The sequence below is a fragment of the Manis javanica genome, chromosome 16 (assembly GCF_040802235.1).
Source record: "Manis javanica isolate MJ-LG chromosome 16, MJ_LKY, whole genome shotgun sequence".
NCBI classification, from domain to species: Eukaryota; Metazoa; Chordata; class Mammalia; order Pholidota; family Manidae; genus Manis; species Manis javanica.
Genome location: NC_133171.1, coordinates 3425161 through 3452330, shown reverse-complemented (window position 1 = coordinate 3452330; position 27170 = coordinate 3425161). Strand labels below are relative to the sequence as shown.

Here is a 27170-nt window from a genome sequence, read left to right as displayed (position 1 = left end):
TGAGACTAATTAATAATCTATTTTGGATAATGTTCATTATATACTTGAAAAGAATAATTACTTTGCTTAGTGAGTGGAATGTTCTTTACATGTCAGGCTAATAAGGTTGTTCAGTATCTTTGTGAAAGGACACCCAGCAAGTTTTTACATTTGTCAGCAAGTATATTACATAGTGGGTATCTTTAGAGCTCTGAAATGTTAATTGGTGAAAGTCATTAAACCCTTAAATTTATGGGTAGTCTTTTGTGTGCAAGGGTGGACAGGATGGAGGTTGGTTCATTTATTTTGGATGTCTACTCTGTGCCAGGTACTGTTTTAAGACTTAGAAGACTCAGTGAAAAACATTGATAAACTGTGTATTTCCTTTCCATATATATTTCCCTTCCTTAAGAAACTTGTATTTTGGGGGCATGACAGACAATTAGTAAATACAGGGAAGGTCAGAAGTGATCATGGAGTGCTAAAGCAGGCACCCAAGACAGTATTATACTCAAGAGACAATATAATAGAAAGATGTAAACACTGTGTATTGATGATGTGAAAATTCTCAGCCTTGAGTTTATGGAGGTTACCCTGGAGGGGAAGAGACTGGGGACTAGGGGATAGTACAATGGCTAACATGTGTTGAGTGTTTGCTATGTGCCAGGCATCTCTTTTAGCATGTTACCTGTATTGTTTTTATTACTACATTGACTCTTCAAGAGTGGGTGTTGTTATTTCCATTTTGTATAAGAGGGAACTGAGGAACATAGAGGCTAACTTGCCCAAGTTGCAGGTAAATTATTGAGGATTCATGGCCAAGCAGTGAGGCTCCAACATGCATCTGAAATATATGAGATGGTGGTGATTCAGTTGACAGATAATAAGGATTTGAACTAGGATACAGAATGGCACTGGGAATGTGGAGAAGGGAACAGAGGAAGAGGGCTTATTAAGGTAGAATTTGTACATTGTGGTAAAGTACAGGAGAAGTATGGTCAGAAAATGTATTTTATATAATAAAATTTAAGAGGGTTTACTTTTGGTTTACTCTTAATGAGACTAATTAATGATCTATCTTGGTGAATGCTCTTTATATATTTTAAAAGAATAATTGTGCTGAAAAGGAACTCTTTCCCATCAGAGATGGGGAGAGGATACAATACCCATCACAGAAATATGAAGGTCAGGAAAGAGCTGTTGAATGTCTTAAGAAAGGTATCTTCAGGTCAACTGGGTAGAGATTCCTTCCTGGGGCTCAAGAAAGGCAGAAGATAGGGATGAAAAATTTAATCATTAGTGTGGATAAAATGGCAGTATTTCTAGAATCTCTCTCCTGGCCTTAGTGCATCTCCATATCAATAGGTGTTTCCAAGGGGTGGAGAGAAGTAGTTCATTTCCATGTCAACAGATGATTATAAGGGTGGGGAGAGCAAGGGCATATCTGGACCAGAGAGGTTTGGTGGGGTCCCTTTTTGCATATGGGTCACGATAAACATGGGTGAGCAGAAGTGGATGAAAAGTTGTAAGCAATAAATGGGGTTTTCCCACTTGACTTCTCCCTTTGACTGATTTTGGCTTCAAAGGTAATTTGCTCTGAGCTGGGAACATATTTTCCCCCTAAAGTTACAATTCATAATATATGGACCCCTGGGAATATTGTGCTTGCCAAAGAGAAAAGAAAATAGAGAAGAGGAAATGTCCTAAAGGCAGTGTTAAAACTGTCTTATATTTATCAAATACAGGAGTTTTAGATGTGGAGGTCTTATGGCTCAACATTATGTTGCTTCAGTGATGGTGTATCTCCAGGAGCTTGTCTTCTGGTGTGGCCCAGTTCATTATGAAGGGGTGTGCATTGTAGTAGGAAGAGCATGGCTCTGTTTTTACTTAGCCTACATCTGAGTTCTTGGACATACTCTTTTAGAAGTGAGCCTTAGCTGCCTTCAGGGTAACATGAAAATAAGGTAGTAGGATTGAAAATGAAGAAGAGCTTTGTACAGCTGAGACTGGTATTGAGCCAGTTAGTTAACCACTTAGATGCCATCATGAAGGGGACATTGTGTAACTCCACTGGAATGATTCCACAAAGATAAGAATTTGTGGTTATACTGTACCTGGGCTTTTGGCCTAAAAAGATCTTGGGTAGTAAGATTAAATTTGAATTCCCAAATTAGTGTTTTATGTTTTAGCCATACTTTCACCATGAAAATCAGACATTTGATATACTTTTTAAATTAATTGTTCTATTTTGCCTAGCTGGCCTTCTTCAGTGATTATGAGTCACTTTGAGCTTTTCTTTTCTTATCTAGAAACTGGGAATAATGATTCCTAGGCTAATTAGTGCAGAGGGCTATTGAGAAGGTTAAAATGAGATGTTGAAATATAAAGTACCTTGTGAACTGAGGACTCCATAATTGCAACTGTTAACAAAACAAAACTCATCCACGTAAATTTGAAGATCTAATTGGCTTTATTAAATGATTCATGAATCAAGTAGAATCCCCTCTAGCAAGCAGAGAGATTTGTACAAAATGGAGGGTTTTTATAGATAGAAGGGTGGGGCAAAAATGCTCAGGGATTGTTTCAGGCAAGGTCACCATCAGGGGGATCAGGGAGTGTTATGCAGACCACCTCACTGGGGATCAGGAAATTCCAGACTGAATGGGCTTAATATTCCACCCTCCGGAGAATCTGAAACTGCAGTTAGGTTAGGCATTAAGCCTAGTGTGTTGACCCCAGGTTGGGCCTGTGTTTTTAACACAGCTATACCCTGGGTTTGTGGTGTGGTATTGGTGATGGTTCACTCACTCAAGGCATCTTGCACAGAAAAGAAGTGTACAGTGTGTTTCATGAGATTTGACCTTTGAACTAACAATTGATTGGCATTCCCAGGTGAGGGCTTCTTGCTTATCCCAGAATAACACACCTGCCTTTGCCAGCTAGTTTTTCTGATATACAGTGCTTATCAGTGTGAGACTGGAGCAAGGCACAGACCTTCCTTTTCAACTATGGAAAGCTGCAGTACTCTTTCTATTTACAAGCACATAGAATTGTAGACAATTTTCTCCCCTTTCACCCTTTAAGTCTGGGGAGAGGAAATCCAGGGGCAAAATACCTCTAAAAACCAAAAGCAGTCAAAGGGAGAAATAAAGTTTAAAACTCATTTATTGCTTACAAACTGCAGTCCAGGGCCATCTTTCTCCTCTGCTCTGGACGAAGGAAGCAAGTAAGCAAGCCAGCCCCTCCCTTTAAACACTCAAATTCAGATACACCCTCCGTTGCCCAGGTAATTACCCAATGATATGGAGATGAACTTCTCTCCACCCCTGAGGATATGCAAATGCACTAAAGCCAGGCGAGATACTCTGGAAATGTTACAATTTTACCCACAGGCCACCCCTCCAGAAATCTTGCCTTACAATCTACTCATCCCCTTCTTCTACAATGTTCCCTGGGCGAGAAAACTGGAGCACTGTGACCAGACTAATGATATAACAAGAGCAACAGCATAAAATCATGACAGTCCTCAAACCAGAGGATTCAGCAAGGTTCAAAACAAAGCCTTGTGCAGATTAAGTCCATAGCCCGTCCATTCCATAGGCAGACAGTAGCTGAGGGTTCAGAGCAATCATGTGGCAGCTGCAGCCAGGGGGTGCATTTAGGCCACAAGGACTGTAGGAGAAAATAGCCTTAGGGGCAATAAGATACATGTTTTAATAACACCAGTGTAGGCAAATCTTGTCCCTCAGGTAGGATACATGCAAGAGAATGGTCTTGTGATAAAACAGTGGCAGGAATGGGATCTCATCCTGGTCTAGTATATGACACGTTCACCCCCCTCCCTGTGGGAGTTACAGATGGGTCAGTATATAGGGCTACGGGAGGTACATGCACTGGCCATAAAGATAAAACAAAACTTTCCCATAAGATGCTCTCACCTCCTGGATGTTTTGGGTACACTACCATGACCTTTGGGGGCCATTTAGCTGTTACTCCAGGAATACACATGAGGCCAGCTTCCAGGCCTTTCCCCCAAGATACCAGAAGAGCCAGCTGTCGCTGGTCCATGTGTTGAAATGGCCAGGGCCAGGTCCATTCAATAGTGTCTCCAGGGCTTAAGGCAACAGGGGCTGGCAGCAGGATGTTGTTCTGATGGCCATATCCTGGCTTCAATAGCTCTTCTTTGGTTTGGACGTACAACTGTATAGGAGAGGCAGCACGGTGCATGAGCATATTCACAGGGCTCAAAGCTCCTTTATGTGGCTTCTCATTCAAACACCGCAGCACTGTCCATAGGCGAACTGACCAACCTCGTAGACTATTGGTGTCCAAACTCAGGCCAGATTTCAATAAACCGTTGTACCTCTCTATCATGCCTGCCCTAGTAGGATTATATGGTACATGAAAGTTCCACTTTATTCCTAATTGCTGCACCCATCCTTGTAATGCATGTCCAGTAAAGTGGGTGCCTTGATACCTCTCCATCACCGGAAGCTGGCCAGAGGCTGCAAAGAGACGCTCCAGGCCCCTCTTGGTTGGTGGTTTGCTGATCTACACAATGTGCAGGAAAAGCAACCAATAGTCCAGTAGCTGTGTCCACACATGTCATGGCATACTGATATCCTTCTAATATGGGCAGAGGCCCAGTATAGTCTATTTGCCACCTGACAAGGGGTATTGGCCTCCTTACTATTGTCCCATGTTGCTTTGGGACTCGGTATAAGTCCCTCTAAGAGCACACAAGGCACTCCTGATCTCTGCTGACTTCTTCAGATGTCAGTGGCAAGCCCCACCTATGGGCTACAGCCCACATTGTCTTTTGACCCGTGGGCAACCAACGCTGGTGTAGTCATTGGGCCACATCAGAGGCAGGCTTTCCTTCTAGCCAGAGCCCCTGGACCAATATGTCTGCTTCATCATTCCCTGGGGATGCCAAAGGCAAATGGCAAGTCATGATACGATAACAGTCTGAGCAGAGGCCCATAGGTCTTGCCACAACTCTTGCCCCCAAAGGGGCTGGTGACCAACCATCCAGTTGGCATGGTAACATGTCAGTAGTCACAGGGTCAAGCCCTGATAGACGGCCCAGCTGTCAGTGCAGACAATTATGGGGGAAGGCTCCTGGGTGATCACAAACCATACTGCCTGCAACTCAGGGCATTGACTGCTCTTCCCCTCTCCATCCTCCATCCATATGTCTCAGTCTTCGGATGGAAAGCCACAGCCCTCCACTTCGGGGACTGCTCACGACTGGAGCTTTCTGTGTACCAAGCATCTTCAGTTATAGGGGCTTTTCCCTCCTGATAAAGGAGGCTGAAAAGCAAGTTCTTCCCACTTGCCACTGGTATAGGTCACTGGCCCCAATAAGTGTTGGAGTTCTCCACATAAGGGGAGAATTGCAGTGCTGTAAATATGCGCCCCATTTGGCCAGTGTAGGCATCTGTGCCACGCCACTCCGTGGACTTTGGGTCCTGTCTTCTACCCACTCCACAATGGATGATAGGTGGTTATTACCTTGGTCGGAGCTGTTCCAGCAATGGGCTCCGTAGCCAGCAAGGTGTGATACACAGCAGCCAGTTGCTTCTCTATCAAGGTGTACCAGACCTCTGCTCCTTTTCCATAGTTGTGACCAGAATCCAATAGGTTGGCATGTCCATTCAAGTTGCTGCCAAAGACCTCATCCATAACCATCTCTGGTTACATGAACATTTAGTTCACAGGGCCTTGATGAGTCCATTACATTCAAGGCCTGTATGGCCTTGACTGCCTGCTCGGCAGCAGTAAAAGCAGAGCAGCTGTACATGTCTCATCCCAGTCCCACCTGATGCCTTTTGTACCAACCAGTATAAGGGCTTCAGAATTTGTGCCAAGTGTGGGATAAACACTCTCCAGTAGCCTAAAAGACCCCAAAACTCTTGTAAGACTGCCACAGTGGTAGGGGTGGGGAAAGCCTGAGCCTTGTTTGTTATTGCTTTAGGAATATCTTTACTTTTACCAAACCAGACAATGCCTAAGAATTTCACAGACAAACCAGGTCCCTGAATCTTGGTGCTGTTCATAGCCCATTCTTTTTCCTGTAAATGTTGCAACAGTCTAGGAACTGCTCCTAAATCTGAAAGAGAATCAGATGTGAGCATATTGTCATCAATGTAGTGATATAACCACACTGTTTGTGGTTTCCTCTATGTGGCCAAGTCCTGGGCTACAAGTCCATGACAGATGGTGGAACTGTGATGATATCCTTGTGGAAGGACAGTGAATGTCCATTGCTGGCCTTCCTACATGAAGGTAAACTGTACCTGGCTTTCCTGTGCTATGTCAATAGAGAAGAAAGCATTAGCAAGGTCTACATAATGATACGTTCTGAGTTCATGGCTGAGGGTGTCCAGAATGTCTGCGATAGGGGACAGCAGCATGCAAAGAGGGTGTGACTTTATTCAGTTCCGTGTAGTCTGCAATCATATGCCTGGAGCCATCTGGCTTTCTCACTGGCCACACTGGGGAATTAAAAAGACTATGAGACGGCTTTATGATGCCCACTCTCTCCAACTCTAATAGAGTTTCTCCAATTTCCTTGTGCACCCCCAGGCAATTTATACTGCTTAATATTTGTCACCTGCTGAGGTACAGGCAGAGCTACAGGTGAGTATTTAGCATGTCCCTTCAGAACTGCCTTACCACTTGTACCCTCAGTCCGAACTCACCTGCAGTGGTTGTAACCACAGGCCCTGCAGGATATATAACCCCAAAACATATTCAGGGATGGGAGAAATGTACACAGTATACTCCTTTGGGGGTAAATGCCCTATACCCAACAAGATTTGGGTTTTCTTCATTCTAATTGCCTTACCCCATAGCCGTCTATTACAGCAGGGGCCCTGGGAAAATGCTCAGGGTTGCCACGAATCAAAGAATACTCAGCTCCTGTGTCCACCAGCACTAGGACATGTTGTACATTCGTAGGGGATCAATGAATTGCTAATTCTACATGTGGCCTCTGGTCCCCACCATGTTGCCCAAGGTGGGGACTTTGACCCCCTCCTCAGTCAAACCACGATGCCCAGTCATCCTCCTGTGGGGGTGATGGCCCAGGCGAATCCTGAGTACTCTCTCCAGTGAAGTTTTGCAGGGACACAGGCTGGGCATAAGGCCTTGACTCTGGTTTCTGTGTCCTGGACCTCAGTGGCTGGAACTGCTGCTCTGGCTTTAATTGGTGCCACAGTTCTAACAATATTCTACTGGGCTGCCCATCGAGTTTTTCTTTCATTACCGCAGCCTTTATCAGATCAACCCACATCTGGGTCCTCGAGACCTTCATGGGGCCTTTTGCACCTCTCCTTTCAGTCATGGCCCATACTTCCTTCTGTGCCCTTATTGTTTCAACCTCCCCCAGATCTGCTAAAATACGCATAGCCTCCCTTATGGGTTGCCCTAGGTGGGGGGCAAGAGTATTCACTAGGGACCCAAAGAGAGATGTGGGAGTTGTATGCAGCACCAGGTTTCTCATTCCTGTAGTGAACATCTCCTCATCAGGGCCCTGGGGGTCCATATTATAGATGATGTTTTTCATACCCAATTTCTGCAGTACCTGTTGGAGCTCTGCATATGTTTTCCAACTACTGGGAAAATATGGCAAATCACCCTGATTAGGCCAAACTATCCTAATGGCAGCTGTCAGCCATTCCAGGAGTGTCTCATTCCCTGAGGCGTGATGGGCATTTTGGGGAAGGCCCCACCCCTCTAGGAGGTACTTTACTCTAGACCATTCCCCAGTCAGGGTTCCCAAGTTGGAAGCCCCACAGCTGGGGGGATAATAACAGGTGAAGCAGCACCCTCTGCTGCTGCATCCCTTGGGGCCTCCCCACCATGCACAGGAGCAGCCATTATGACAGATTTTGGGTTGAGAGGCACCCTGCTGACTGCCGCCAGATGTAAGTCCAGGGAGAGGAAATCCTGGGGCAAAATACCTCTAAAAAACAAAATCAGTCAAAGGGAGAAATGAAGTTTAAAACCCGTTTATTACTTAGAAACTGCAGTCCAAGGCCATCTTTCTCTGCTCCAGAAGAAGCAAGCAAGCAAGCCAGCCCCTCCCCTTAACCTCTCGGGTTCAGACACGTCCTCTGTTGCCCAGGTAATTACCCATTGACATGGAGATGAACTTCTCTCCACCCCTGAGGATATGCAAATACACTAAAGCCAGGCGAGATATTCTGTAAATGTTACAATTTTACCTACACGTCCCCACCTCATCGTTTTTCTCTCTATTCCTCCTTCCCTTTTCTTTCTTACTAAATCCCACAGCAAGGCACACGACACATGCCCTATAGAAAAGGGTAGGTAAAGAGTTTTCTGGTGTCTGCATATCAGATTACCAATCCCACCTCACCCCTACCCCAAGTATTACTTATGCTCAAGAGGTTGAAGACCTCTTACAGTGTTCACAGTTGTTAAGGTCACAATGTGTTGAGGTTTTGAAAGAATTGAGGCAGATCCCAAAAAGATTGAAGGTTTCAGTTAGACTTTATCCAGCAAAAGAATTGCCTATCTAGCTCAGGGATGGCTTTTTTGTGTGACTCCTTAAGTGGAGACCATCCTGTAGGAGCCAATGGCCTAATAAAAAAGTAGAGGAGACGTTTTTACTGGAGTTCCATTCCCTTCCAATCTCTAAGATCAACTCCCAACTGGGAGATGGGAGAAAGATGGTGGCATGAGAAGTGAGGGAGAAACCTCCTCCCCAAACCTACACAGAACATGAAAATACAGCAAATACAACCAATCCTGAAAGAGAGACCAGAGGACTGCAGAACAGACTGTCTACATCTGGGGAAAAAAGAATACCTCACAGAAAAGGGTAAAGTGGCAAAGCTGCGTGCCGGCACTACCCAGGCCCTCCCCACAACCCAACCCACATGTGGGAGGAAGAGAAACGGAGCAGAGAGGGAGTAGAAGCCCAGAACTGCTGAACCCTCTGCCCTTCAGATCTGCCCTGGGAACACAAACCCACATTACTTGGTGCTCTGGAGATTAGTGGTTTTGGAAAGCAAAGACTGGCAGAATACTGGGAGAGACTAAGATTCCGGCCACTTGTGGAGAACAGCTACCCACAGCTGGCCCCCCTGGGACAAAGAAGGGTGGGTAGTTTGAAAGACTTGCCAACAGCAAGAAAGGTGCTAAAGAGGAAAAGATTGCACAGAGTTCGCTGCTCAGGATAAGGGGCATGTGGACAAAATCATCTTGGCAATTCAGCCCAGCAGTTGGGAACTCTGAGGAGCTTCACACACTCCATCCCCCTGGTGGGCAACGCAGCCCCAAGGCTCCCCACTGCTGTACGAGCCTGCCACTCTTTCGGCAGGCATCGGTCCTGCACACCTGCTACTCCCGCCATTGGGCCAGGCCAGACAGAGGGCGGCCCTGCCAATGGCAACTACAGGGTGTAGCACAGAGGCTCCTCCCTGCATGGTAGTCCCACTGGACTTGGCAGTGGAGGCAGGCACTGCAGCCAGGAAGGCAAGAGCTCTTTCCTCCCACAGGAGCCTCTTCCGCTTTCCTACGACAGGTGCTTGGCAGTTCCAGAGAGTAGAACTTCTGTGCTCTCGAGGGCACCTCCTACACAAATCTATTGTCCCATAAGAAACACTAAAAAAAAAATTAAGAGACAGATTAATTTTGTCCAAACAAAAATTCAAGAAAAAACTCCAGAAAGAGGGCTTAGTGAAACTGAAATCAGCAATCTTCTTGATAAAGATTTCAAAATAAAAATCATAAAAATGCTCACAGAGCTACAGAAAAATATTCAAGATCTCAGGGAGGACTTCAAGAAAGTGATAGAAACATTGAAAAATACAGTATCTGAAATGAAACATACAATGGAGGGATTTAGAAGTAGATTAGATGAGGTAGAGGAGAGAGTAAATAAAATAAGAAATTAGAGAAAAGGAAAACAAAGAAGCTGAGGCACAGAGAGAAAAAAGGATTTCTGTGAATGAAAGAATAATAAAAGAACTGTGCGGCCAATCCAAACAGAACAATATTCACATTACAGGGGTACTAGAAGAGGAGGAAGAGAGAAAAAGGGATAGAAAGTCTCTGAGGAAATAATTGCTGAAAACTTTCCATCTGGGGAATGAAATAGTTTCTCAGGTCATGGAAGTGCAGAGATCTCCCAACACAAGGAATGCTAGAAAGATAATACCAAGACATGTAATAATTAAGATGGCAAAGATTAATGACGAGGAGAGAGTATTGAAAGCAGCCAGAGGGAGAAAAAAGATCACTTATAAAGGAAAGCCCATCAGGCTATCAGCAGACTTTTCAGCAGAAACCTTACAGACCAGAGGGGAGTGGCCTGATATATTTAATGCGGTGAAACAGAAGGGCCTCTGAATAAGAATACTCAGCTAGATTATCATTTAAGTTTGAAGCAGGGATTGGACAATTTCCAGATAAGCAGAAGTTGAGGGAATTTACCACTCACAAGCCATCTCTACAGTGTTTCTTAAAGGAACTGCTCTAGATGGAAGTGCTCCTAAGGCTAAATAGCCGTCACCAGAGAAAATAAAACCACAGCAAAGAAAGTAGACCAATTAATTTCTAAGCAAATGCAAAATTAAGTCAACTGCTTACCAAGTTAGTCCAGGGATACACAAAGAGTACAGAATATGACACTTAATATATAAGGAGTGGAGGAGGAAGAAAAAGAAGGGGAAGAAAAAGAACTTAAGAGTATATTTGAAATAGCATAAATAATCAAATTAAGACAGACTGTTAGATAGCAAGGAAGCTGCCCTTGAACCTTTGTTAACCACGAATCTAAAGCCTACAATGGCAATAAGTACATATCAATAATCACTCTAAATGTAAATGGACTGAATACACCAAATCAAAAGACATGGAGTTACAGAATGTATTAAAAAACAAGATCCATCTATATGCTGCCTACAACAGATGCACTTTAACCCCAAAGACATACACAGACTAAAAGTGAAGGATGGAAAAAGATATTTCATGCAAATAATAGAAAAAAAGTAGGAGTATTAGTACTTACATCAGACAAAATAGATTTCAAAACACAAAGTGGCAAGAGACAAAGAAGGACATTAGATAATGATAAAGGGGACAGTCCAACAAGAGGATATAACCATTATAAATATCTATGCACCCAACATAGGAGCACCCAAATATGTGCAACAAATACTATCAGAATTAAAGGGATAAATAGAATGCAATGCATTCATTTTAGGAGACTTCAACACACCACTCACTCCAAAGGACAGATCAGTCAGAAAAAGAATAAGTAAGGAGACTGAGGCACTGAACAGCACATTAGATGGACCTAAGAGACATCTACAGAACACTCCATCCAAATGCAGCAGGATACACATTCTTCTTAAGTGTACATGGAACATTTTCCAGGATAGATCACATACTAGGCCACAAAAAGAGTCTCAGTAAATTAAAAAGGATTGAAATGATCCCAGCCAGCTTCACAGACCACAAAGGTATGAAACGAGAAATAAATTATGCAAAGAATCCAAAAAAGCCCAGAAACACATGGAGGCTCAACAATGTGCTTCTAAATAATCATTGGATCGATGACCAGATTCAAACACAGATCAAACAATATATGGAGACAATAAAACAACTCAACAGCCCAAAACTTGTAGGATACAGCAAAGGCAGTTCTAAGAGGAAAGTATGTAACAATACAGGCTTATCTTGAAAAAGAAGAATCCTAAATGAAGAGTCTAAAGTCAGAACTAATGAAACTAGAAAAAGAACAAATGAGGCTCAAAGTCATTAGAAGGAGGAACATAATAGAGATCAGGGCATAAATAAATAAATTTGAGAAGAATAAAACAATAGAATCAATGAAAGCAGGAGCTGGTTCTTTGAGAAAATTAACAAAAATAGATAAAACCCTAGGTGAGACTTATAAATAATGAAAAGCTAGTGTACACACATAGACAGAATTAGAAAGAGGAAGGAAAAATCACTATAGACACCACAGAAATACAAAGAATTATTAGAGAATACTATGAAAAGTTATATGCCAACAAAGTGGATAATGTAGAAGAAATGGACAACTTTCTAGAACAATAAAACCTTCCAAGACTGACCCAGGAAGAAACAGAAAATCTGAACAGACCAATTACCAGCAATGAAATTGAATCAATAATCACACAGACCCAAGAAGGGACTAACGGTTACCAAAGGGAAGGGGGTGGGCAGGGTGGGAGAAGGGGTTTAAGGGACATTATGATTAGCACACATAATGTAGGGGGGTCATGGGGAAGGTAGTATAGCACAGAGAAGACAACTAGTGACTCTATAGCATCTTACTATGCTGATGGACAGTGACTGCAGTGGGATGTGGAGGAGGGGACTTGATGATAAGGATGAATGTAATAACCACCGTGTTGCTCATGTGAAACCTTTATAAGATAGTATATCAATGCTACCTTAAGAAAAAGTTTTAAAAGTTGAATTGGTAATGAAAAAAAAACTACCTAAGAACAAAAGTCCTGGACTAGATGACTTCACAGTGGAATTTTATCAAACATTTAAAGAAGACCTAATACCCATCCTCCTTAAAGTTTTTCCAAAAAGTAGAAGAGAAGCGAATTCTTCCAAACTCATTCTGTGAGGCTGGCATCACTTTAATACCAAAACCAAAACGACACCACAAAAAAAGAAAATTACAGACCAATATCCCTGATGAACATAGATGCAAAAATACTCAACAAAATATTAGCAAATAATTAAAAAAATACATCAAAATGTATCCATCATGATCAAGTGGGAATTATTCCAGGGATGCAAGGACGATACAATACTTGAAAATCTATAACATCATGTACCACATCAACAAAAAGGACAAAAATGACATCATCTCAATAAATGCTGAAAAAGTGTTTGACAAAATTCAACATCCATTCATGATAAAAACTTTCAACTAAATGGGCACAGAGGTTATATACCTCAATATAATAAAGATATATGACAAACCCACAGCCATTTTTCTAAGATTGGGAAAAAGACAAGGATGCCCACTCTCCCCACTTTTATTCAACATAGTACTGGAGGTCCTAACCATGAAAGTCAGGCAGCACAAAGAAATAAAAGGCATCCAAATTGGTAAAGAAGAAGTTAAACTGTCACTGTTTGCAGGTGATATGATATTATACTTAGAAAACGCAAAAACTCTACCCAAAAATATTAGAACTAATAACTGAATACAGCAAGGTGGCAGGATACAAAATTGATACACAGAATCTGTTGCATTCCTGTATGCTAACAATGGATTAGCAGAAAGAGAAATCAGGAAAACAGCTCCATTTACAATTGCATCAAAAAGAATAAAATACCTAGGAATAAACCTAACCAAGGAAGTGAAAGACCTATACCCTGAAAACTACAAGACACTCATGAGAGAAATTAAAGAAGACACCAATAAGTGGAAACCTATCCCATGCTCATGGATAGGAAGAACTAATATTGTCGAAATGGCCACCTTTCCTAAAGCAATCTGTGGATTCAGTGCAATCACCATCAAAATACCAATTCTTCAGTGAACTAGTTCTGAAATTCATATGGAACCACAAAAGACCCCGAATAGCCAAAGCAATCCTGAGAAAGAAGAGCAAAAGAGGAGGGTATAACGTTCCTCAGCTTCAAGCTGTACTACAAAGCCACAGTAATAAAAACAATTTGGTACTGGCACATGAACAGACCCATAGATTAATGGAACAGAATAGAGAGCCCAGATATAAACCCACACATACATGGTCAGTTAATATATGATAAAGAAGCAATGGATATACAATGGGGAAAAGACAGCCTCTTCAACAACTGGTGTTGGTGAAACTGGACAGCTACATGTAAGAAAATGAAACTGGATTATTGTCTAACTTAATGCATGAAAGTAAACTCTAAATGGATCAAGGACCTGAATGTAAGATGAAACTATAAAACTCTTAGAAGAAAACAGAGGCAAAAATCTCTTGAATATAAACATGAGCAACTTTTTCCTGAACACATCTCCTCAGGCAAGGGAAACAAAAACAAAAATAAACAAATGGGACTACAACAAACTAAAAAGCTTCTGTACAGCAAAGGACACAGAACAAAAAGACGTCCTACAGTATGGGAGAATATATTCATATACGGTTTATCCGATTTAACATCCAAAATATGTGAAGGACTCATACAGCTCAACACCCAACAAACAAATAACCTGATTAAAAAATGGGAACAGGATCTCAACAGACATTTCTCCAGAGAAAAAATTCGAATGGCCAACTGGGATATGAAAAGATGCCCCACATCACTAATCGTCAGGGAAATGCTAATTAAAGCCACAGTGAGGTATCAACTCACACCAGTTAGGATGGCCAACACCCAAAAGACAAGAAACAACATATTCTGGTGAGGATGCAGAGAAAGGGGAACCCTTCTATACTGTTGGTGGGAATGTAAATTAGTTCAACCATTGTGGAAAGCAATATGGAGGTTTCTTAAAAAAACTAAAAATAGAAATACTATTTGACCCAGGAATTCCACTTCTAGGAATTTACCCGAAAAAAACAAGATCCCAGATTCAAAAAGACATATGCACCCCTATGTTTATTGCAGCACTATTTACAATAGCCAAGATATGGAAGCTACTTAAGTGTCCATCAATAGTTGAATGGATAAAGAAGATGTGGTATATATACACAGTGGAGTATTATTCAGCCAAAGGAAAAAAGAAATCCTACTATTTGCAACCACATGGATGGACCTAGAGGGTATTATGTTCAGTGAAATAAGCCAGGCAGAGAATGTTAAGTACCAAATGATTTTACTCATTTGTGTAGTGTAACAACAAAGCAAAATTGAAGTAACAAAATAGCAGTAGACTCACATACTCAGAAGAAGAGCCTAGTGGTTACCAAAGTGGGAGGGGAGGGAGGGAGAAGTGGATTAAGGGCCAGTATAATTAGAGTCACAAAATAGGCAGGTCATAGGAAAGGCAGTACTGCTTGGAGAAGACAAGTAATGACTCTATAGCATCTTACTACCCTGATGGACAGTGACTGCAATGGGGTGGGGACTTGATAATATGGATGAATCTTGAAACCATAATGTTGTTTGTGTGAAACCTTCATAAGATTGTATATCAATGCTAACTTAATTTTAAAAAATAGGAAGAAAAAGATCATACCCTCAACCCCCAACTGTCAGGGGTAGTCCCTACAGCCATGTTCACTATATCTGACCCAGGTAATGCACACTGGTCCTGTGGTTGACACTTAACTCTAGTGGGGACAGAGATTCTAGGCTGTATTTTTGAGGATATGAACTGTTAAATCATATAAAGCTGGGAAGAAGCAGATATATGCATGAGAGGCCTAGAAGAAAGCAAAGCAAGCATGTAGAAAGAAACATAATGCTGAGAGAATGGCCTTAGTTCACAAGAGCCTTCTCATGGTTCTAATCTCTCGTAAGGGTGCTTCCTCTCATGTGTGAGACCCAGTGAGACACTCTTGTAAGCTTATAACAAATTCTCCCTTTCTGATTAAGCTACGTCAGGGTTCCTGTTATTTGAACTAAAAGCTGCTTTATTAAAATAACAGGTGAACTATGTACAGTTCACCCTTGAACAATAGGGGGTTGGGGTTTCAACCCCTTGTGAAGTCAAAAATCTGCATATAACTATAGACTCTCCAAAATCTTAATGAACAATAGCCTATTATTGACTGGAAACCTTACTGATAATACAACAGTCAGCTAACACATTTTGTATGCTGTATGTATTGTATACTCTATTCTTACCATAAAGTAAGCTGGAGAAAAGAAAATGTTATTAGGAAAACCATAAGAAAAAACATATTTACAGTACTGTATAGTATTTATTGAAAAAAATTTTGCATTTAAGTGGATCCATGCAGTTCAAATGCATTTTGTTCAAGGGTCAACTGTATATGACTTTCTAATTTATATTTATATGTATTTATCATAAGATTGGTACAAATAAAATACTGGAAATGAATAGGCATTTACAGGGAGTGTAACATACCAGAAGTATGTGAAGAGACAGTTTAGTTAAATTGAATAACAGTTTAGCCATTAAATGATGTGTGCTGAGCATTCTTCATAGTACTTGTGTTTCTGTGTCCCCCCACCCCAAATTAGCTGTTATTTCCATGTCTAACTAACATATCCAGTTAGCATCTTACTAGCAGTTCTATCTATCTGTGTAGTACCTCTCTTAGTTTCTTTTTTGGCTAAGTCATGCTTTTCCTGGTATGTATATCTATTGGGGTTTTAATAACAGTTCTTTTTCCAAAATAAGTTACACTCTGTGTAGTTGTTTTTCCATTCAAACTGCTTGGGATTTTCATTTCATCCTTTGTTCAGACTCTTAACACTCATTGATCTGTTACAGAAGCATGAGATCCTAGGTTCACATCCTTCCACCTGCAGTCCTCCTACCATTTCTCACCCCAAAATTGTAATTGTGTTAAGAACATAGTCATTTTACTTGGAGAACAACTTGAAGTTCTCAATTTAGTGAATACCACTGCAGTTTGTATCAGCAATACAATTTATCTCTGCATTCCCACCCTGTCGTTACAGTGTCATTGTGAAAAAACAAATGCAGTGGATATTTGTTCTTTTTGGCTGCCCAGCAGATGAACTCGGATTCTATATTAGGGGAATCTCTGCCTCACGATTTTTGTGGGAAGCACTGCCCACATGCTCCTCCTCCTGCACCACCAACCCTTGCAAACTTTACAAACCCAGACTGAACAGAGAAAAATTAGTATATTTTTCAAGCTTGCATATCTCCATATTTGGGGGTAAAAAAAAGAAGAGGTATGGAATCCAGGATTTAGCTGGTGTGGCCGGGGACCAGAATGGTAAGTGTGGAAGTAGTGGTCTGAACTTGGTGCTCCAAACTCAGGAGTTCTCTCATTGCACTATGGCCTCTAGTGCAGAAGCACCGTGGAGTTTTATGGCATTAACGCTAATGGTGAGTCATTCACCATAGTCTGTTTTCAGTCAAAAGACGTCAGGTGACTTCCCTTACTTTTGTTTATCGTCATCTTATACGTTAGAACCACTGTTGTAATCTTTGGCCTTTTTGATGTTAAGACTTACAGTCAAAACTAACCTAAAAGGGATTTTCCTTACTATCTATTGAAATCAACTACCTTGTAGATTTAGACCAATTGATGGCATTGAGTTATAAGCCTACATATAAGACTTAACATGTAAGTCTATAGAACATTCTTGATTTACTTACCAGTTTCTGACTTGTTTTTCTCCTGATTTTCCTGATTATCAAAATCATGTGTCCATTGTAGAAAAATTTGGTAAGTATAGAGAAATATTTACAAAAAAAGTGTAGGTCCGCACATTGATCTACAGATGCAGTGCAATCCCTATCAAAATTCTCACTGCCTTTTTTACAAGAATTGACCGGGTAATTCTAAAATTCATGTTGAAATGCAAGGGACTCAGAATAGCCAAAACCATCTTGAAAAGAACCAATGTGATAGGCTTATACTCTCAATTTCAAAACTTAATACAAAGCTGCTGTACTCAAGATGGTATGGTACTGGCATAAGGATAGACATAAAATCAATGGAATGTAATTGAGAGTCCAGAAATAGACTGTAGCATTTATAGTCATTTGATTTTTGACAAAGATGCCAAGACAATTTAGTGGGGGAAAGAACAATCTTTTCAGCCAGTGGCTCTGAATAACTTGATATCCACATGCACCAGAACCTCTCTCTCACTCCAAAATTAATTAAAATGGATCACTTAAAACTATACTCTTAGAAGAATATATGGATACAAATCTTCAGGACCTTGGGATGGTCAGTGGTTCCCAAGCAACCAAAGAAAAACAGAAATTGGATTTCACCAAAGAACATTACCAAGACAGTGAAAAGAGAGCCCACACAGTGGGAGAAAATACTTGCACATCGTGTATCTGATGAGAGTTTAGTATCAGGAACATAAAAAGAACTCTTAAAACTCAATGATGAAAGGACAATCTGATTAAGAAGTGAGCAAAGGAATTGAATAGACATTTCTCCAAAGAAGATATAAAAATGATGAAATATACATCAAACAATGTTCAATATCTTTAGTCATTAGGGAAATGCAAATTAAAGCCATAACAGTATGCCACCCCATACCTGCTAAGAGTGGCTATAATAAAAAAGGTGGATAATAAAGTCTTGGTGAGGATGTAGAGAAATTGGACCCTCATATACTGCTGGTGGGAATGTAACACTGCACAGCTGCTTTGGAAAACAGTTTAGCAATTTGACAAGTGGTTAAACAAAGTTGCTATGTGACTCAGCACTTCTACAATAAAAATGAAGTGATACATGCAATGACATAGATTATGAACCTTGAAACTATATGCTAAGTGAAAGAAGCCAGACACTGAAGACTATATATTGTTATTTCATTTATATGAATGTTCAGAATGGACAAATCCAGAGGCATAAAAGTAGATTGTGGTCGACAGGGCTGGAAGAAGGAGTTAATGGGGAGTGACTACTGATGGGTGTGGGTTTTCTTTTGGGGATGATGAAAAGGCAACCTTGCAAATATACTGAAAGCAAATGAATTGTACTCTTTCAAAGGATGAATTTTATGTGAATTGTATTTCAATTTAAAAAAAGATAAAATAGAAGTCATTTTGGATCCCACTGCCCAGGAACTACCCAGTTCATGTCAACTGGGCATTTTACAGAAGGCGACCTCAGTGCCTTTAGACACCTTCTCATTTATTCTTCACATTTGCTTTGTGACTCTCCTGTCAGAACTGGGACTCCTGACATCTTCTCCAGTGTTCTTTCCACTTATTCTTATTGGCTGTGCCTGTTTTTACAGAGAATTTTGGGTGAAGAGAAAGTATGCGAATTTGGAATATCATTAAGATACTATTTCACAAAGTTAAGAAGCCTTACTCAACACACAGTTGACCAAAATGTATTTGTGCTGTGCTTCAGTTAGCACTCAGCACTCAAGCTTAAAGGAAAGCAAAAATTTGAGAAATGGGTTAAATCTCTGAAGTTAGTCTTTCAGTATGAAGGAGTTTCCACCATTTCCACCCCCACCAGAGATTGGAAGAAAGAAACAAGTAAACCTAGAAACTTCTTTAAATGGTCATTCATCCTGGCCTGGTATAATGCTGGGGTAGAAAAATGTTGGATTTTGTTTTTATAAAATGGTAGTCATCAGAATGTACTGTAGTCCATTGTCTATGGAACTAGAGTTTATAAGTAGAAGGCATGAAGGAAACTTGCAAGCTTGGAGAACTTAGTTACAATGGTTAATTTTATTTTATGCTCTTGACACTTTAGAGCAACCAGTCATGGGTTCAGAGGGCTTATCCTCTGAGCTCCTTTTTTGATTGTTCCTCATGAGTGGGCATCTAAAATGTAGCAAATGTTGGGCTCCTTGCAAAAACAAAACTTGGTTAGTAATTTTTTTATTTTTAAGGAGAGTTACTCAGATTTTTTAGTAACTTTGACAGGAAAACACTCTTTTTTTTTCTTTTTTTTGTTATCATTAATCTACAATTACAAGAGCAACATTATGTTTACTAGACTCCCCCCATCACCAAGTCCCCCTAACAAACCCCATTACAGTCACTGTCCATCAGTGTAGTAAGATGCTGTAGAATCACTACGTGTCTTTTCTGTGTTGCATGGCCCTCCCTGTACCCGCCTCCTGCACATTATACATGCTAATCATAATGCCCCCTTTCTTTTTTTCCCCCCCTTATCCTTCCCTTCCCACCCATCCTCCCCAGTCCCTTTCCCTTTGGTAACTGTCAGTCCTTTCTTGGGTTCTGTAAGTCTGCTGCTGTTTTGTTCCTTCAGTTTTTGCTTTGTTCTTATATTCTACAGATGAATGAAATCATTTGATACTTGTCTTTTTCTGCCTGGTTTGTTTCACTGAGCATAATACCCTCTAGGTCCATCCATGTTGTTGCAAATGGTAGGATTTGTTTTCTTCTTATGTGTATATGTACCACATCTTCTTTATCCATTCATCTACTGACGGACACTTATGTTGCTTCCATGTCTTGGCTATTGTAAATAGTGCTGCAATAAACATAGGGGTGCATATGTCTTTTTCAAACTGGGCTGCTGCAGTCTTAGGCTAAATTTCTAGGTGTGGAATTGCTAGGTCAAATGGTATTTCTATTTTGAGCTTTTTGAGGAACCTCCATACTGCTTTCCACAATGGTTGAACTAATTTGCATTCCCACCAGCAGTGTAGGAGGGGTCCCCTTTCTCCACAACCTCGCCAACATTTGTTGTTTGTCTTTTGGATGGTGGCGATCCTTACTGGTGTGAGGTGATATCTCATGTGGTTTTAATTTGCATTTCTCTGATGACTAGTGATGTGGAGCATCTTTTCATGTGTCTGTTGGCCATCTGAATTTCTTCTTTGGAGAAGTGTCTGTTCAGCTCCTCTGCCCATTTTTTAATTGTATTATTTGCTTTTTGTTTGTTGAGGTGCATGAGCTCTTTACATATTTTGGATGTCAACCCTTTATCGGACCTGCCATTTATGAATATATTCTCCCATACTGTAGGATGCCTTTTTGTTCTATTGGTGGTGTCCTTTGCTGTACAGAAGCTTTTCAGCTTGATATAGTCCCACTTATTCATTTTTGCTTTTGTTTCCCTTGCCCAGGAAGATATGTTCATGAAGAGGTTGCTCATGTTTATGTCCAAGAGATTTTTGCCTATGTTTTTTTCTAAGAGTTTTATGGTTTCATAACTTACATTCAGGTCTTCGATCCATTTCAAATTTACTTTTGTGTTTGGGGTTAGACAGTGATCCAGTTTCGTCCTCTTCCATGTAGCTGTCCAGTTTGCTAACACCAGCTGTTGAAGAGGCTGTCATTTCCCCATTGTATGTCCATGGCTCCTTTATCATATATTAATTGACCATATATGCTTGGGTTAATATCTGGACTCTCTGTCCTGTTCCTCTGGTCTGTGGGTCTGTTCTTGTGCCAGTACCAAATTTTCTTGATTACTGTGGCTTTGTAGTAGAGCTTGAAGTTGGGGAGTGAGATCTCCCCACTTTATTCTTCCTTCTCAGGATTGCTTTGGCTATTCGGGGTCTTTGGTGATTCCATATGAATTTTTGAACTATTTGTTCCAGTTCGTTGAAGAGTGCTGTTGGTGATTTGATAGGGATTGCATCGAATCTGTATTGCTTTGGGTAGGATGGCCATTTTGACAATATTAATTCTTCCTAGCCAGGAGCATGGGATGAGTTTCTATTTGTTAGTGTCCTGTTCAATTTCTCTTAAGAGTGTCTTGTAGTTTTCAGGGTATAGGTCTTTCACTTCCTTGGTTAGGTTTATTCCTTGGTATTTTATTCTTTTTGATGCAATTGTGAATGGAATTGTTTTCCTGATTTCTCTTTCTGCTAGTTCCTCGTTAGTGTATAGGAAAACACTTTCTGTGTATTAATTTTGTATCCTTCAACTTTGCTGAATTCATATACTAGTTCTAGTAGTTTTGGAGTGGAGTCTTTAGGGTTCTTTATGTGCAATATCATGTCATCTGCAAATAGTTACAGTTTGACTTTTTCACCAATCTGGATGCTTTGTATTTCTCTGTTTTGTCTAATTGCCGTAGCCAGGACCTCCAGTACTATGTTGCATAACAGTGGGGAGAGTGGGCATCCCTGTCTTGTTCCTGATCTTAGCGGAAAAGCTTTCAGCTTCTCGCTCTTTAGTATGATGTTGGCTGTGGGTTTATCATATATTGCCTTTATTATGTTGAGGTACTTGCCCTTTATACCCGTTTTCTTGAGAGTTTTTATCATGAATGGATGTTGAATTTTGTCAAATGCTTTTTCAGTGTCTATGGAGATGCTCATGTGGTTTTTGCCCTTCTATTTGTTAATGTGGTGAATGATGTTGATGGATTTTCGAATATTGTACCATCCTTGTGTCCCTGAGATGAATCCCATTTGGTCATGGTGTATGATCCTCCTGATAGATTTTTGAATTTGGTTTGCTAATATTTTGTTGAGTATTTTTGCATCTATGTTCATCAGAAGTATTGGTCTGTAATTTTCTTTTTTTGTGGGGTCTTTGTCTGGTTTTGGTATTAGAGTGATGCTGGCTTCATAGAATGAGTTTGGAAGTATTCCCATCTTTTCTATTTTTTGGAAAACTTTGAGGAGAATGGGTATTATGTCTTCTCTGTAAGTCTGATATAATGACATAATTCCACGGTAAATCCATCTGGCCCAGGGGTTTTGCTCTTGGGTAGGGTTTTGATTACCGCTTCAATGTCGTTGCTGGTAATTGGTCTGTTTAGATTTTCTGTTTCTTCCTTGTTCAGTCTTGGAAGATTGTATTTTTCTAGGAAGTTTTCCGTTTCTTCTAGGGAAAACACTGTATTTTTAAAAATCTTGACCTTAAGATACTACTGGTGCTCTGGCTATATTTTTTTATCACATAGAGAAATGCTATTAATTTTTGGTGAAAATTTATTATTTCTAGAAACTTATGAATTTCTTAGACCTGACAGACAAGTTTTCAGTGAAGTACAGTTTGATTCTTAACATTTAACTAATGTCTTTTGCACTCAGTTTATCCTTACGCCTTGTCCATAGTAAATGCTTAATACGTGTTTGTTTGTTTTACATATATACTTATAATCACATATATAATTACTTAACATTCTGTTTTGTATTATATCCCCCCATACATACACAATTAATTAGAATGTTCTCAATTGATAATCATGTGGGATAAATTTTCTTATTGTTTTTTCTGTTTTTTAGGTTGGTATTTTGTATGGCATCTTTTTTTATCAAAGTTCAAGTTTCTGCGGGAACTAGTGGGAGACACAGGATCTCAGGAGGGAGATCCTGAGCCTTCAGGGTCTGAAACAGAAGAAGATGCTCCATGGCCTCCGCACAGGATCAGACCTGCTCGGCAGAGGAGGGCGCCTGCTGATGAAGGCCGCTGACCCCAACCAGGGTCCTGTCTCAGTGAAGGATGAAGGGCAGTGGGAGCCTCTGTCTGCAGGGACTTGGCTTTGCAGTTCGCTGAAAGATAGAACATTATACTTAGATTTTAAGTCTAATTTACAAAAAAGGTTTACATGTAAGCCATATGAAAATAAAGGGAATTAAAACCAAATTGGACCACTGCAAATTTCATCTTAAAGATAATCTTTTGCTTCACTAGCTTTCTACTCAGATACTTATTCTTTGGCTCTTGGATTTATTTTCTTGCACTGATGTGAATCTGGTAAACATTACAGGCTTGAAAAAACCATATTTTATTCTATAATGTGCATTTTACTTTGTTTGAAATTGGGATGTATGTCATGATTGCTGTCAACCAGGGCAGAGTCCTAATGTAATTATCCTAGCCTAGTAAGTGTGAAATTACAGCTTGTCATTGCTTCATCACCATGTTGTTGGTATCAAATGTGTCAGGTTTAATTGACATTTAAAATGTCTTCAAAAAGATTGCACTATGATTCAGCATTGAAACGAGAAGTTATTGTGTAATGCAGAAAAGCATGGAAACAGAACAGCAGGTGTACATTGATAATAGTGAAGCAAATACCCATCGCTGGAGGGACGACTGCAATTCTGTATTTTCTTGTAAAGTAACCCAAAGTGCTTTACAGGACCAAGAAAGGAAGATACCAGAAGTAGCGAAGCTGTACTACGTTTCGTCTGTGAGACATGCACAAAAGGATTGCCTATCACACACCAACTATGCAGTAGAAGGCAGGAGAAATGGCCAAAAACCTTGGAGTAGATGCAACAAAATTCAAAGCAGTGAGAGCTTGGTGTGATAGATTCGTGCATCGGGCAGGACTATCACTAAGGCCAAAGGTTCCTGCCAACATTCAACAGAAGACAGTGATGAAGCACCCTTTCAAAAAATGCTGCCTCGCCAGTGCTCTTGATGACACCAGGGTGGCTGTTGTGAAGACATCTATGACTGTGATTTGAGAACTGATTCAGAAGAGTTGAACTCAGAATATGAAGTTATAGTTATAACTTAACCAGTACACTTTCTTTACATTTGCACAAGCTTGATGTGATAAAAATCTAACTCTAAAAGCTCTGTTTCCATAAATATAAAATAAACATTCGACATGATATGAAGGCATTGTGTCATAGATTAACTGCCTGTTTTTTTTCTTAGTGATATATATGGTGCATCCTACAACTGATGATACCTTAGATTTAAAAAGTTTGAAAATTTATTTTTCTTCCTAAAAGAGCAATTATTTATTGGAGAACTTAATTCTTACTCTTATAATGTAGTTAAAATAGTTATCCTCTATGAGATACATTTTTGGGGGCAACCTATTCAAGATTTTAGAGTAGTAACTTAGGAATCTAAGAGCTATCTTCTACTTTAGGAAGAACAAGATAAGTTACTCCCTTTGTTTGGGGAGGGCTTCAAGGTCAAGGTGTGTGTGTGAAGAAAACACTTCCTCACAAACCATTCCATCACAAAACCTCAGAATTTCTAGGAATTGAGGGAAAAATATAGTAGCTGAGAAATGCCTGCTTCACTGTAAAATAACTCTGGCCGGCTTCCTGTGTTTGTCTTCCTTGAACTTTGGACTGTGTGTTTACTGGGGAAGGGAGATGGATTAAAGAACCTTCCTGTTTAGTGTTAATATGCTTTTTACAAGAGTGAATTGCAAAGCCAATTTATTTTATTAATCCAAGTTTATGCTTTTAAATTTTTTCTCAAGTCACAGAATATCACCTGTTTTAGGATGGTGTGTAATTATGTTTGGTACTCAAACTTCATGCTGGTAGCTATGTTTATCGATAGTTCGCTTGCTGTGCTCCAAGCTGCATACCTGATGAAGGCTTCTGCTGTTTTTGTAGCCCTTTGGATAAACTAGAAGGGAATTTAAAGAGCACGACTTTAGTTTTAATATTAGCTAGGGGAGGATCCCGCAGCAGCTGACACTAGGGCCTAATCTTTGTCTTTATTTCCTTATTGGATGCAATTTTCTGTTTTCATGTGACTGTAGGGATTACCAAACCAGTGACACAGTTTCAAGCATTCACTTTTGTGCTTCATACTAACTAAACATTACACTAAGGTGGTCATCAGTTAGGAAAAACATTAATTCCTAACAAGCTTCTTGGTACTGGGAGGATATTTAAATAAGATCTCTCATAGTCTAATATTTTGAGTTATAAATTCTGCTTTATAGTGAATATCTTGCATTTCAGTAATAATAGCTGCTGAGAGCCTTAAGTAGCCAGAGAGCTTCCGTTTGTGAAGTATTAATGATGGCTGATGTAACCCCACACAATCTGCAGGGTCATCCACAGAGGACTACAGATTAATCCACCTAAAGGTGTACATGTTGGCATTATTTATTAATGTTTATGCTTCATAGAAGTCTCAAATAGAATTTTAAGAAATGTTCTGCTTAACTTGGGCAGTATAGCCAAAAGCATATTTAATAGCTCATACTCTACTGGGTTTTAACTCTTTAAGAGAGTAAAGAAGTCACGGATGCCAATATGAAAAGTATGTAAACTAATTCCTTTGTGTAAAACCTTTTTGCCCTGCAGTCCTCTTCCCACAGTACACTTACCGCAGTACCTATTTCTGAGGCCACGTCAAAAGGCAAGAGAAATAGTTGTTAGCACTGAATTTAATTATTTGTGTGGTATAGTGTTTTTGTTCTTTTTTTTGTCTTAGTGCTTTTACAGCTGAACTTACCAGGATTTATCCTAAGTGCATGTTCAGTTTCAATAGGAGATGGACTAGCCTCTGCTTAATTTTAAAGTTTAGAAGGTTCTTGTTCCCATCCAACCATTCCAAAATCTTGTTTGCCTCTGAAACGTTTGTGGAAGTTGCCTGTATCAAATGTATTTGTAGCATTGCTCTGATTTAAATGCCAAAAACACTAAATATTTGTGAGGCACTGCTAAGTGAGGTTTTAATATATACATTGAGCTAAAAATAAAATTGATCCAGTGAATTTTGTAGTATTGCTTTCATGGTGAAACAAACACTTTTTTTGTGGATAGCCAGTTCACACATGTGCTGATCCATACCTTCAGATGTTACTAGTTTTAAAACAACTTCAAACTGTTATTTTGCTGACAGCTGGGAATATATTAAGTAATAGTTTCATAAAATATGGCATTTTAAGCCAAAACATGTTGAAAGATTTGAAAGTAGTGCTTTTTTATTTTTAAGAGTAACAATTTTTGAAATTGGTTTAAGTAAGTGATGCAGTATTTTTTAAAGTAATTTTTTGTTAAAAGGTATGTTTTACTGTAACTTGTAACCAAGTAACTTGAGATTTTGACTGGTAAACTTCAAGTGTTTTTATATGTGAAATTGGCTTTAAAAAGCTAGTGAGCTATACTCAAAAGGTTATATATAGACTCCCAAGCAACTAAATGGAACAATATTTTGTTTTGGAGTCTAGAATTAAAGTACCTTGTATTGTCTGCTTTTAAAGTATCCTGTAACTTTTAGCTTAATGCATAAAGAGTAACATCTTATCTTAATAAAAGTCACACTTTCTATTTGTTAATGTACGTGCATTGCCTGTTTTATAACCAGTGTTGAACATTGCCCTCCAAGTCAGTTCTCTAACCATTCACCAAATACTGTTTCTTAAAGGAAAGGTTCTGTGCTGGGCCATGATGCATTGTCATCTGGCCACTTGACAAAAGGTTTATAAGGAATTAGAATTGTGTGCATTAATAGTACCTTTATATAATGAGATGTCAAAGTAGACATGAGGCATGTGTGTGAATGATCACTGTTTCTGTTTTAAAACTGGTCAGTACTATATCTAAAGCTTTTGTGGTTTGTATGGTGTTTTGACTTTCACTTTAAACTGCACACAATAAATTAAAATGAAAACAAAAGTCGTGTATGTTTCATTGATAAAGTGTGAGTTTGAAGCGTACCTTGGACATGAAAGTATTTGAAAGCAGCCATTTTTACCAATGGTCCACCCTTCACCTCATTTTAAGAATTAGGAGAAGACAGAGAGGAGAGTAGTATTCACAGTGCCATGGATGGAAATGACTTAGAACCTGAAGGACATATAGTGTTAGAGCTAACTTACATTTACCATATTCATCCTTTGGTTTTCTTTTCATACTTTATCCAGCAT

General features: G+C 39.8%; 1 protein-coding gene across 1 annotated transcript in view; it reads left to right on the top strand.

Annotated features, from left to right (window-relative positions):
- Positions 1 to 26919, top strand: part of SMIM13 (small integral membrane protein 13) — a 36078-nt gene extending 9159 nt beyond the window's left edge. Inside the window, exon 2 of the mRNA XM_037011566.2 lies at positions 22813 to 26919. Coding sequence (XP_036867461.1) covers positions 22813 to 23000 — 188 coding nt within the window. The 3' untranslated portion in view covers positions 23001 to 26919. The remainder of the gene's footprint in view (positions 1 to 22812) is intronic.
- The last annotated feature ends 251 nt before the right edge of the window (positions 26920 to 27170 follow it).